Source organism: Polypterus senegalus, chromosome 3 (assembly GCF_016835505.1).
Source record: "Polypterus senegalus isolate Bchr_013 chromosome 3, ASM1683550v1, whole genome shotgun sequence".
NCBI classification, from domain to species: domain Eukaryota; kingdom Metazoa; phylum Chordata; class Cladistia; order Polypteriformes; family Polypteridae; genus Polypterus; species Polypterus senegalus.
In genome coordinates, this window is record NC_053156.1 from 152,864,060 (window position 1) to 152,878,540 (window position 14,481).

The 14,481-nt window shown below is 36.9% G+C and overlaps 1 protein-coding gene across 2 annotated transcripts in view; it reads left to right on the forward strand.

Moving 5' to 3' along the window:
* The window catches only part of znf292b (zinc finger protein 292b), a 122,430-nt gene that overhangs the window by 94,928 nt on the left and 13,021 nt on the right, over window positions 1-14,481 (forward strand). Inside the window, exons 6-7 of one of the 2 annotated variants that reach the window (XM_039748083.1) lie at window positions 7,592-7,728; window positions 12,417-12,558. In XM_039748083.1, the coding sequence (XP_039604017.1) occupies window positions 7,592-7,728; window positions 12,417-12,558 (279 nt within the window). Of the gene's footprint in view, window positions 1-7,591; window positions 7,729-12,416; window positions 12,559-14,481 lie in introns of those variants that run through there. The other variant, XM_039748084.1, reaches the window with a different exon arrangement.

Below are 14,481 nucleotides of genomic sequence, written 5' to 3' on the forward strand. Positions count from 1 at the left end.
GCTTAACTTTTGTAAGTAAGCTGTAAGGAATGAGCCTGGCAAATTTCAGCCTTCTACCTACACGGGAACTTGGAGAATTAGTGATAAGTGAGTCAGTCCGTGAGTCAATGAGGGCTTTGCCTTTTATTAGTATAGATAACCTCATTATTATCCATTATTGCCAATCACTAAAATTTCGGTTTTCTCTTTTTTTAGCTTGAGAAAATTACTATTCATCCATTTAGAAACACAAGTAAGACATTGTGTTAGTGAAACAACAGAGTTGGGGTCATCAGGTGCTATTGATAAATACAGCATAGCTGTGGTAACTCACATTATGTCCCGAGGTAATCTGACCTAACAGAAGCATGTAGATCGAAAAGAGCAGCGGACTCAGGATAGAGCCTTGTGGAACACCATATAGAATATTATGTGTCTTTGAGCTGTAATTACCACAACTAACAAAGACTTTTCTACCTGCCAGGTAGGATTCAAACCAATTTAAGACGCTACCAGAGAGGCCCACCCAATGACTAAGGTGATTTCTAAGAATATTGTGATCAATGGTGTCAAATGCGGCACTCAGATCTAAGATGATGAGAACAGATAAATGGCCTCTGTCTGCATTTACCCACAAGTCATTTACTACTTTAACGAATGCAGTTTCTGTACTGTGATTTGTTCTGAAAGCCGACTGAAACTTATCAAGAATGGCATGTTTATTGAGGTGGTCATTTAGCTTCATAATGACTGCCTTCTCTAGAATTTTAATTAAGAAAGGCAGGTTAGAAATGGGTCTAAAATTTTTGAAAAGCAGAGTGGTCAAGATTATTTTTCTTGAGTAGGGGTTTAACTACAGCAGTCTTAAGACAGTCTGGGAAGTCCCCCGTATCTAATGACGAGCTTACTATGTCAAGAATACTATCAACTAGCACGCCCGTTGCTTTTTTGAAAAAACTTGTCAAGGATGCAGGTGGAGGGTCTCAGTTGAGAAATAATTTTATGTAAATCAGGTAAATCTATCCTGGTGAAAGAATTTAATTTGTTTATAACGGAGTACTGGGGCAGAGGAGGATCCGCAGTGATGGGGAGATATACTATATTGTTTCTAATATCATTAACTAGCAAAATACCCGCGCTTCGCAGCGGAGAAGTAGTGTGTTAAAGAAGTTATGAAAAAAGAAAAGGAAACATTTTAAAAATAACGTAACATGATTGTCAATGTAATTTGTTTTGTCACTGTTTTGAGTGTTGCTGTCAAATATATATATATACATATATATATATATATATATATATATATATATATATATATATATATATATATATATATATATATATATATATATATATATATATATATATATACATATATATATATATATATATATATATATACATATATATATATATATATATATATATATATATATATATAAACTGCTCAAAAAAATTAAAGGAACAATTTGAAAACACATCAGATCTCAATGGGAAAAAGAAATCCTCCTGGATATCTATACTGATATAGACTGGGTAATGTGTTAGGAGCGAAAGGATGCCACATCGTTTGATGGAAATGAAAATGATCAACCTACAGAGCCCTGAATTCAAGACGCCCCAAAAATCAGAGTGAAAAAATTATGTGGCAGCCTAGTCCATTTTGCCAAAATTTAATTGCAGCAACTCAAAATTGTACGCAGCCCTTTGTATGGCCCCTGTGTTCTTGTATACATGCCTGACAACATCGGTGCATGCTTCTAATGAGATGACAGATGTTGTTGTGGGGGATCTCCTCCCAGATCTGGACCAGGGCATCACTGAGCTCCTGGACAGTCTGAGGTGCAACCTGGTGGCATTGGATAGACCAAAACATAATGTCCCAGAGGTGTTCTATTGGATTTAGGTCAGGAAAGTGTGGTGGCCAGTCAATGGTATCAATTCCTTCATCCTCCAGGAACTGCCTGCATACTCTCACCACATGAGGCCAGGAATTGTTGTGCACCAGGAGCCACTGTACCAGCATAGGGTCTGACAATGGGTCCAAGGATTTCATCCTGATACCTAATGGCAGCCAAGGTGCCTTTGTCAAGCCTGTAGCGGTCTGTGTGACCCTCCATGGATATGCCTCCCCAGACAATCATTAACCCACCACCAAACTGCTCATGCTGAATGATGTTACAGGCAGCATAATGTTCTCCATGGCTTCTCCAGACCCTTTCACTTCTGTCACGTGCTCAGGGTTAACCTGCTCTCATCTGTAAAAAGCACAGGGCACCAGTGGTGCATCTGCTAATTCTGGTATTCTATGGCGAATGCCAATCGAGCTGCATGCTGCTGGGCAGTGAGCTCAGGGCCCATTAGAGGACATGGGGCCCTTGGGTCACCCTCATGAAGTCTTTCTGGTTGTTTGGTCAGAGACATTCACACCAGTGGCCTGCTGGAGGTCATTTTGTAGGGCTCTGGCAATGCTCATCCTGTTCCTCCTTGCCCAAAGGAGCAGATACCGGTCCTGCTGATGGCTTATGGACCTTCTATGGCCCTCTTCAGCTCTCCTAGAGTAACTGCTTGTCTCCTAGAATCTCCTCCATGCCCTTGAGACTGTGCAGAGAGACACAGCAAACCTTCTGGCAATGACACGTATTGATGTGCCATCCTGGAGAAGTTGCACTACCTGTGCAACCTCTGTAGGGTCCAGGTATCACCTCATGCTACCAGTAGTGACACTGACTGTAGCCAAATGCAAAACTAGTGAAGAAACAGTCAGAAAAGATGAGGAGGGAAAAATGTCAGTGGCCTCCACCTGTTAAACCATTCCTGTTTTGGGGGTCATCTCATTGTTGCCCCTCTAGTGCATCTGTTGTTAATTTCATTAACACCACAGCAACTGAAACTGATTAACAACCCCCTCTGCTACTTAACTGACCAGAATAATATCCCATAAGTTTCATTGACTTTATGCTATACTCTGATTAAAAAGTGTTCCTTTAATTCTTTTGAGCAGTATATATATATATATATATATACAGTCATGTGAAAACATTAGGACACCCTTTGAAAGCATGTGGTTTTTTGTAACATTTTTAATAAATGGTTATTTCATCTCCGTTTCAACAATACAGAGAGATTAAAGTAATCCAACTAAACAAAGAAAACTGAAGAAAAGTCTTTTCAAGATCTTCTGTAAATGTCATTCTACAAAATGCCTATTCTAACTGAGGAAAAAGATAGGACACCCTCACATGTATTCCCTCTTAAATTGGCTCAGATCTCACACAGGTATATCACACCAGGTGCACATAATTAGTAGATCGTTACTCTGCATGTTGAATGAGGCTTGCCCTATTTAAACCTCAGACATTTAGTTTGGTGTGCTCCTGACTGTTGAAGTGAGAGTGAGCACCATGGTGAGAACAAAAGAGCTGTCAGAGGACTTCAGAAAAAAGATTGTAGCAGCCTATGAGTCTGGGAAGGGATTTAAAAGATCTCAAAAGATTTTGAAATCAGCCATTCCACTGTCCGGAAGATAGTCTACAAGTGGAGGGCTTTCAAAACAACTGCCAACATGCCCAGGACTGGTCGCCCCAGCAAGTTCACCCCAAGAGCAGACCGCAAGATGCTAAAAGAGGTCTCCAAAAACCCTAAAGTGTCATCTCGAGAACTACAGCAGGCTCTGGCTACTGTTGATGTAGAAGTACATGCCTCTACAATCAGAAAGAGACTGTACAAGTTTAACTTGCATGGGAGGTGTGCAAGGAGGAAACCTTTGCTTTCCAAGAGAAACATCGAGGCCAGACTGACATTTGCCAGAGATAAAGTTGACAAAGACCAGGACTTCTGGAATAATGTTCTTTGGACAGATGAGTCCAAAATTGAATTATTTGGACACAACAGCAGAGGACATGTTTGGCGTAAACCAAACACAGCATTCCAAGAAAAGAACCTCATACCAACTGTGAAGCATGGAGGTGGAAGTGTCATGGTTTGGGGCTGCTTTGCTGCAGCAGGACCTGGTCAGCTCACCATCATAGAATCCACGATGAATTCTACTGTGTATCAGAAGGTGCTTGAAGAACATGTGAGACCATCAGTTAGAAAATTAAAGCTGAAGCGGAACTGGACCATGCAACATGACAATGACCCAAAACATACTAGTAAATCAACCAAAGATTGGCTGAAAAAGAAGAAATGGAGAGTCCTGGAATGGCCAAGTCAAAGTCCAGATTTGAATCCCATTGAGATGCTGTGGGGTGACTTGAAAAGGGCTGTACGTGCAAGAAACCCCTCAAACATCTCACAGCTGAAAAAGTTCTGCATTGAGGAGTGGGGTAAAATTTCCTCAGACCGATGTCGAAGACTGGTAGATGGCTACAAGAACCGTCTCACTGCAGTTATTTCAGCCAAAGGAGGTAACACTCGCTATTAGGGGCAAGGGTGTCCTATCTTTTCCTCAGTTAGAATAGGCATTTTTGTAGAATGACATTTACAGAAGATCTTGAAAAGACTTTTCCTCAGTTTTCTTTGTTTAGTTGGATTACTTTAATCTCTCTGTATTGTTGAAACGGAGATGAAATAACCATTTATTAAAAATGTTACAAAAAACCAAATGCTTTCAAAGGGTGTCCTAATGTTTTCACATGACTGTATATGTATGTGTATATATGTAGATATATATATGTATGTATATATGTGTATATGTATAGATATGTATATATATATGTTTATGTGTGTGTGTGTGTAAAAATATATATATATATATATATATATATGACAACAACACTCATCACTCACAACAGTGACAAAACAATTACATTGACAATCATGTTACGTTATTTTCAAAATGTTTCCTTTTCTTTTCATTGCTTCTTTAACACACTACTTCTCCTTTCTGCTGGTATTTTACTAGTATATATATATATATATATGGTATATATATATATATATATATATATATATATATATATATATATATATATATATACACACACACACACACACACACACACACACATATATATATATATACACACACATATATATTGGCGTGTGGTTTGTCTATTTGAGCGTAGCAGTGTAATTCAGTTTTTGTTCAGCACTCTTTGGAACTGTTGCTTTTGTCTGCGACTCGTCAGTTCACGTGAGCCGCTGAATATGGTTTTATATGTCACTCGCTCGCTTCTAATTGTTTCGCTGCCTTCTTAATTATATAATGTATGTTTTCTTCAGCGCTTTTTGGAACTCTTCCTGGTTTTCTACGTACTGAGTGATTACGTGGGAGGTGTGATGATGTCACACAAAACTCCGCCCCCCACGGCTTTCGAGCTCAACACCATTACAGTAAATGGAGAAAAATAGCTTCTAGTTATGACCATTTTGCATAGAATTTCGAAATGAAATTCAAACTCAACTTTTGTAAGGACGCTGTAAGGAATGAGCCTGCCAAATTTCAGCCTTCTACCTATATGGGAAGTTGGAGAATTAGTGATGAGTCAGTGAGTGAGTGAGTGAGTCAGTCAGTCAGTCAGTGAGGGCTTTGCCTTTTATTAGTATAGATTATACAGTGCCTTCCCTGTTTATTTATATATCTAGTGCCTTCTCTGCCTGTCTGTCTGTCTGATTGCATATAGCGCTGAACTTACTGCTCTATACTATTCTGTCCTCTGCATGTCCTGGAGTACAAAAGAAACACCACCATACAGCAACATGTGCGAACTGGCAAGATCAGGGAAAAAAACACGCGGTCACTGATTACAAACCGCAAGATGAATGAAAGAGACAATATATGTAAAAACAGCATCGCACTAATGCAATATTATTCGTTCGTTTTCAAATAATATTGCATGTACTGTACTAATTTATAATAAAAACACACATTTGATTTCAGTCAGTCTGTAAGAGCCAGTGTAAATGCATGATAATTGTAAAGGTTAGCTTTTTTTTTTTTTAATTCAGTTCCATTCTCTCAGTCGCGTTCATGATCCCCCAGCCCCCCCAACCCCCATATCTGACACTGCTGCTTTCACATAAAGATGCGCTATAGCTCGAATGTGATTTATTTGGAGACGCACTATAGCTCGAGTGTTATTTATATAGGGAAGAAAGTACAGTGTCAGGTGCTCCCTCAGTGTAATAGGAACCATAGCACAGCGAAATGTGTACACTGCAACAAGTACACATGTCGTAAATGTAGGAAGGGTTTGTGGGAATTGTTAATATTTGAATGTGATGATTTTATATAGCACGGATCGGAAATCAGCAGTTCTTAGCATTGCACCACGCAAGCTGTCGTATCAACCGCCTACTGTAACTTGCTTTATTTTTTCTGCACTTATAGTCTAGAATAAAAGTGCACTTGTTTTGTTATACTTTTACACCAACATATGTTCTTGTGTTTGAGCGACACGGGCATGCTCAAAAAATAGACGTGTAATGCCACGAAAAGTGCACGCAGGCACTTCAGTTTGCAAGCATTGGTACGAGAATGCAGTCAGAAGTACGTTGGAGAGCTATACCGCATCTTTATGTGAAAACAGCAGGGGCGGGGATCCTGAACGACTGAGAGAATGAAAAGTGAATGAAAAAATAAAAAACTAACCTTTACTAGTATCCTAAATTACACTGGCTGTTACACACTGAAATCAAATGTATGTTTTTATTCTAAAATAGTAAGAATAAGAGCAGTTTACTTCTCAAAGGTGAGTCATCCGGGATCAAACTCATGACCTTTTGGTTACTAGTCAGCAGCTGATACCATTATGCTACTGCGGCACGTGTAGTAAATGTGTGTCAATGTCGCATGCTAAGGCGGCTTTTTTTCTGCAGTTATAATTTTGAATAAAATCATACTTGTTCTGTTATATTTGTACCTTTTGTGAAAGTGTTATAGTTTATGCCTACATTTTGTCATTTACTACTACAGTATGAAAAACGTTTCTGTTTTAAAAATGGGTTTACACGGATTACTGTAAAAATGGAACACACGTGAAATGCGTGTATTCCAAATAATGATCTATTTCCATTCTAAAACTCCACTTCACTCCCAGATAATCAATCAAGGCATGAGCTGGGAGAAGTTTGTGCACGTTCTAAGTCGGTGCGGGATGGAATAGCCGGCTACTTGGAGCTTTTCTTTATCAGCACATTTAGATTAACAAAAGACGCTAGCGGAGGGGTGGGAATGGTTTTAAGAAGCGATTTAAGGTTGGACGGATCTACGAGTTTTTTCGTAGGCTCTGGTAATTCTAGTGTTAAAACGCCTCAGAAGGCCATCAGTTTCAAAAGAGCTCTGTGTTGAAATGGGTCAGCAATTTAAATTTCATGTTTACAAATCATTGATATTGCTTCACAAATACCTTGTAGTTGCATGTATCTAGCATGCAATAAGTTCTGGGTTGGTGCTAATAGTGCTTTTGTCCATGTCTGTTTTATGACTGAACATCTTCATAGGTTATATATAGAATGCAAGGAAAGTGCTTGCTTATGTGCTCACATAAATGACAAATGCTTTTCCTATGCTACCGCATTCTGTCACTTTGTGATTGCAAAGGAAATACTGCTGTCAATGCCTTCTTTGATCTAATTGAAGAATTTCTTTTTTTTTTCTTTTCCCCCTCAGATTTCTGAAGTAGATTGCAAGGACGCATTAGAAATGATCTGTAATCTTGAGTCAGAAGGAGAAGAAAAGAGTGCTTTAGCACTGTGTACAGCATTTCTAACCCGTCAGTTTTTACAAGAAGATATGTACTGTGCTTGGTAAGTTTGTAGAAGTGTTTCGTTTATGTTTCATAACTTCCACATTGTGCAGACATTCATGTAGCTGAGTTTGTAATGTTTCGAGGCAGGTTTCTCTGGTCATATTGCGTGAAGTATGTTGATGGAGGTACACAGTCTCAAACGCACATAATTAGTGGGGCTACTTAAACAGCATCCTTAATTTTTGAAAATGAATTGGTAAACCCTACATTTGTATTTTTTTTTGGGGTAACAAAATATGTCCTTTGGCATAACAACTAATTTGCAACTTAAGCACACATGCAGTCAAAAGCAAAATCAACATCTTATTACTTGTACAATGTAATATGTGAACAAAAGTCATCTAGTAGGAAATCTGAAATAATAATCTTAAATTGACAAGTTTGATTTCAAAAAAGTAATCTTAAAATTTAGACAAATCTAAAAAAAAGAAGCAAAGGTTTAAAATAAGTCATTGGGAGTGTTGCATTTAAAATGTGAATTAATTTGACTTGACATTAAACATTACTCTTGAAGAGTGTTTTAATTAGCTAATGCTTCCACCATGTACTGATACAAACCTAAATCTCACCATGGCAAATGTCACAAATTTGACAAAGTGATTTTTCTGACAAACATGGTACGAAAAGTGCATATGTTGTGTAAGTAAAAATATCCTAAATTATCCTGGTATTCAGTTGCTCAATTGTGAAAATGATATAATAATTTCTTTTTTTTAGTTACTGGACAGTGAAGATGTAAAAAATAACCACCTTCCCTCTCTCCCTAATCACAGTTCACCTCCGAGACATATAAAGAAAGTTCAATGTAGCTTCCTTGTAAATTTGTATATCAATACAATAAATTACACATGAGTTATAAATAGCAAAGCTCTGACGGACCAGGTAAAACATTTTGTCAAACCCTTCCATGTTGATCCTCCTGATTTTGTACATTCTGATTACACACTTGATGTGAACTTCTGAATAAAGTAAGTGTTCCCACATTGGCTTTTGGCACCTTTTTATAATGTAAGCAAACAATAGAGAGAAAGCTCGAGATGGAAATAGTCATGTGTTTTATATGCATTCTAAGAAAAGAAGTAGTACTGTTACGGAGCAATGATATAATCAACGTAGTCGATTATTTAAATTTGCCAGTTGGTACGGCATATGTTGACACTCGCATTTTTTCCATCTTACAAGAGATCAGCATGGCAGCACCTAGTTGATCTGCAAGTACTTAAGGTGAAAGGCCACAGACTTCAAAAGTATGTGAGTACTTTAAGCCAAAGCCAAATAATACTGTGTTCTGTATTCACACTGTAAATATGAAATGGCACATCATAGCAGCACAACACCTATGCAGAAGCATCTAAGACAGAAGCATTCCAGGACTTTCTATGAAGATGCTGCAAAGACAGCACCTTAAGTTCTAATTGCTTTTGTTTGTTCTGATTGGAAAAAAGCTGCATTCTATAGTCATTTAGTTTCCTGAGTGCGGAGTTTCATAATGGACACGTCACCTGGCAACGATGCATTAGTAGGCTAGTGCTGAGTCACAAGACTCCCTAACCCCAGGAGGAAGCTTACAATTAGCAAAAAAGTAAGAAAATAAAATATACAATCTTAAAGTAATCTATAGTGTGTAATGAGCAGGATAACATTTTGTTAGCCTGTGATTATCTTGAGGTTTATGATACTTTATTTATTTTACTCTCATTATACAGTATATATATATTTTTTTTTTTACCAAGTTTTTGTTATATAATCTGAAGTGTTACTTGAATTGATAAGTTGTATTCAAGTGTTACTTAAACTGATCTTTGCACTAATGTTGGACTACTAAACAGATATGTTTGTTTGTTATTGAAATCTGATTCAAACAAACTCCACTGTTGCATGATCTTCTGTTTTTGCACTTATGTTGTACTGCTAAGCATATCTGATCTATAATATTTGGTATTTGGAACACTGGAATCAAACTGTACTACTTTTGTTATCAAATCTTTATTTGTGAATTGAAATTAATTTGATTTGGAAACATTTTGAGTTTGCATTCCTTTTTTGCACTTTTTTTTTTACATGATACATTGTTGATATTCTAATGATAAATGTTTTTCATGTTTGCTATTTGGTATTTGTTATATTTTTAACAGTAATCCATTATTATTGTTGACCGAGAAGTTTATGTTCTGCCACTTTATTCTATTAAAACCACAAGGATGGCTTGTTACATGTGCAGTTTACTTCCTCCATCTATATTCCATAATACCATCCCATAATATGTAGTTAATCCTATCAGCCTTACATTTAAAGTAACAGATGTCTCTGTAGTTGCTACAAGTTATTTATTAGATTAGTTGACTAATTGAAAAAATTATCGCTGGATTAATCATTCATTCATCCATCCATTATCCAACCCGTTATATTCTAACTACAGGGTCACGAGGGTCTGCTGGAGCCAATTCCAGCCAACATAGGGTGCAAGTAGGGAAACAAACCCCAGGCAGGGCGCCAGCCCCACCACAGGACACACACACTAGGGACAATTTAGGATCGCCAGTTCACCTAACCTGCATGTCTTTGGACTGTGGGAGGAATCATTTCTAAAATAAAAAAACAGTTATATGCAGCCCTAAAAAGAAGTTCCAGAACGTTTAGGAATTGAGGACACAATGTTGTGAGCATAATAAGAAATTGTTATCATATGGAGAACTTGTCTGTCAGTGAGCTTTTGCTGCTTTAACAATAATAACCATTGATGGCTTTGCTTATAGCTTGGGCTGCTTTTTCCGCATACAGGTAGCTGGTTGGTGGTGTGCAGAACAAAATGCTGACCCCCCTCCCTCTTTACTTTAAAATAAAGTTACGAGGAATGTCTGTGATCTGACAGATACTCCATTTTTCTTTGTTCCCTTCCAATGGCTACAGGGTTATGCTTCTTTTATTTTAAGCATTCAGGAGGCAATGATGGCTTTGTGTTGTTTAAATGGTTTATTTTCTTTTATGGAGTAATGTGAAAAGATCCAGAAACAAAGAGAGAAACTCTGTATGTTTGAAACCTGCTTAAAAATAAATGTGCAAAATTTGCTATTACACTCACATTTTTTGTAAACTTTTTATATGTTTCTGATTCTTTATGCTTAAAATTGTACTACACTCCTTGTATTTTAATATTCCTATCGGAGAAAAATATATACGGTACATTTTTTAATTGGTTGTATTTGAAGCAATAACATTCCATACAGTCAAGTCCGACTTAACAAACCAGAATTCAACCCTCACCCAAGAAAATATAAATCAATAAATTTAGTATCTGGACATGAACAAATAAATCAGATGGTCCGTGATGATCAGATCATTCTTTATACATCCTATGCTGAAATGCTCTCTACCCAATACACAAGGGGATGTCTCTGTCACATGAAATTCAAAGTCTATTAAATGTTTACTGTGTACGAAAGATTAAACATGCATCTGTCTACATCATATATAATGCTGGTTGGTGGTTGCTTGTATTTTGAAAGTGCTAAGGATTACTTGATTACTGATTTTAACATGCCTAAAATATCAGAGACCTTTTTCTTTTAATATTTCCTTTGCTTTCCATAAGGGACTGTATTATAAACCTTCTGGAATCAATCAAATGTTACTTGTGCAGTTAATACTAATTAAATATGCAAATACATGTACATCATTGCTGAGTGCACATATTGTACGTCAGTCTTAACCTGTAGTCAAGCCAAGATTTCACACCTGTTTTTGTATACTATTTCCATTTGTATATCGAGTTTCAGAAACGTTTCCTTTGCTCATTTTTTAATGTCTCTTTGACAAAGTTTTCCAGATACATTGTCTAAAAAAACTTTTACTTTGTGCTTATTTTTTTGTTTTTTCAATGGAGAAAAACAGCCAATGTCTTTTGAAACTTGTGCTATTTTTTTTAAACATTATTGAAGGTTACCATGTATGCTACTTCAAAATGCAGTAGTTTTTGAACTACTGTAAATATTTTAATTGAAGATTTCAGGTAATAAGTATTCTTTTCAAATATATTTGCAGTAGTCTCGGTCACATGGGATTCCTGCATTCAGTGATAGAAGTTTCTAAATATCTTTCCTTATGAAAAGCATGGAGAATCTCTTCTATTGAATCAGACATCTGCAGATTGTTAATTGACTCTAACCTGACCTGTTAATGAGCAAGTGTAAGTGTGTTGGTATTTGCAGATGTGGCCTGACAAGAGAATTGGACCTTTTCAAAGGCTGGTTCCTGCCTTGAGACTGACTGATACTGCCAAGATAGGATCTTGTTCCCCCACAATTAAGGATCTATAGTGAAAGCAACCATTATCAGCCAAATTTAAATGAAATGTTTATTACCTATTTTATGCTGAATTGCAGCAGGTGCAGTAAGTTGTATTGCATTTGTGGTTTAGCAGAAAGAACAGTATATCCATTAATTTGATAATTTTCACAGAATTCTTGGGTGTTGAAGAAAAGTTACTGTCATGTCAGTTCATAAAATTAGTTGTACTACACGGTTAGGAGAGTTGAACTCGGGCAGCTGAAGCAATTAAAGGGTGTTCAGAAAGAAAACAGTTGTTGAATTGTAGAACATTATATGTTATGAGCCTTTTTTTTTTTTGAGTGATTATTTGACTTTTTAGCAAAGAACTGCTTTCATGATTTTTTTTTTCTTTTTAAGGGAGCTAACCTTGTTTTGGAGTAAACTACAGCAGAGAGTAGAACCCTCGACACAAGTCTTTCTTGACTGCTGCCGCCGATTGTCCCAGCTTTCTAAAACAGTTTACCACATTTTCTTTCTGATTAAAGTCATTCAGTCAGAGGTAAGAATCTCTGAATCAGAAATTTGTTATAAGTCACGCGTTTATATTATATATAATATATATTATATTGGTAATACATTACACACTCCAGATATAATACTGTCACCACAATACGGAAATTGAACTATAAATACTTGTCCAGATCAGTCAGACCTTGAAAAATCAGTGCAGTTATGGTTATCACTTTTTATCAGTTGAAAGTTTACATAGCTTAATAATGTATACTGAAGATCAAAAGCTAAAATTTGTCATCTTGCCGTGACTTATAGGATCTGTCCCTAACCCTCTTACTGTTAACATTATAGGTTACCTCTTTTAAGGAAGCAGTTTTAATAGGTGCTGTTCAAAAATGCCGTTACTCTGTCTTCCTATGTATATTGTTATAGCTCTTTGTATGTGCTTAGGTTTTATTTTCACAAACTGCACACATTTCTGAACTACTTTCCTGTACTCTTTGCAAAAAACATAAAAACACAACCAAAAAGATCACATTGATGTTCTCCTTTTGCCCAGCTCAGTCTTATTCAATCCTAAAATCTATTTTGTGACTTTGGCTATATGCTGCAGAAAATCTCATATCCTTAAGACTGAAACCATCTTTCTGAAAAATTCTGTAGCACCTAACTATTATTGTTTTTCCTGGATCAGGATTCACCATTTTCTGCTTTGGAACTTTTAGACAGTTTTGGAAGATTTTTTTGACATAATTTGATCATGCACTAACATGTGTATTTAACTTCCAGTGCTTCTCTAATCTTTCTTATGCAAATTTTCATATTTATATAGTATTACATTACAATGTAATTACATTGTGGTCATTAAACCTTAAATTTGTAGGCTGCTAGTTCAGTTATGATGTCTATGTTACTTTGTCACTTATCCTGCCTGGCATAACATCAGTTAAAATATATGCAAAAGTAGATCAATGTATCTCTACTTAATATGTCCTATAGTCATCGGATAAGTGTGGTTATTAACATACACTCAGTGGCCACTTTATTAGGTACACCTTGCTAGCATAGGTTGGACCCCATTTTTCCTTTAGAACTGCCATAATTCTTTGTGGCATAAATTCCACAATTGCTGGAAACATTCCTCAGGGATTTTGGGTCTATATTGACATAACATTACGCAGTTTCTGCAGAATTTTCGGCTGCACGTCCATTATATGAATGTCCTATTCCACCACATCCGTAAGGTGCTCAATTGGATTGAGATCTGTTGACTGTGGAGGCCATTTGAGTACAGTGAACTCATTATCATGTTCAAGAAACCAGTTTCAGATGATCTGGCACTGTGACATGGCATGTTGTTCTACTGGAAGTAGTAATCAGAAGATTGGTACAATGTGGTCATAAAGGGATGGACATGGTTAGCAGCAATAGTCAGGTAGGCAGTGGCATTTAAATGATGATCTGTTGGTACTAAGGGACCTAAAGTGTGCCAAGAAAATATCCCCAACATCATTATACCACCACCACCAGTGTGAACCATTGATATAAGGCTGAATGGATCCATGTTTTCATGTTGTTTATGCCAAATTCTGACCCTAACATCCGAGTGTTGCAGCAGAAATTGAGACTCGTCAGACCAAATGTTGTTTTTCCAATCTTCTGTTGTTTAATTTTGGTTAGTCTGTACAAATTGTAGCCTCGGTTGCCTGTTCTTAAGCAATAGGAGAGGGCACCTGGTCTGGTCTCCTGCTGCTGTATGCTCATCTGCTTCAAGGTTTGACATGTTGGACATTCAGAGGTGCTCTTCTGAGTACCTCAGTTGTAACAAGTAGATTTTTGATTTACTGTTGCCTTTCTATCAGCTTGAACCAGTCTGACTATTCTTCTGTAACCTCTGGCATCAGCTAAGCATTTTCCCCCAGAGAACTGCCACTCAGTGGATATTTTCTCTTTTTTGGACCATTCTGTG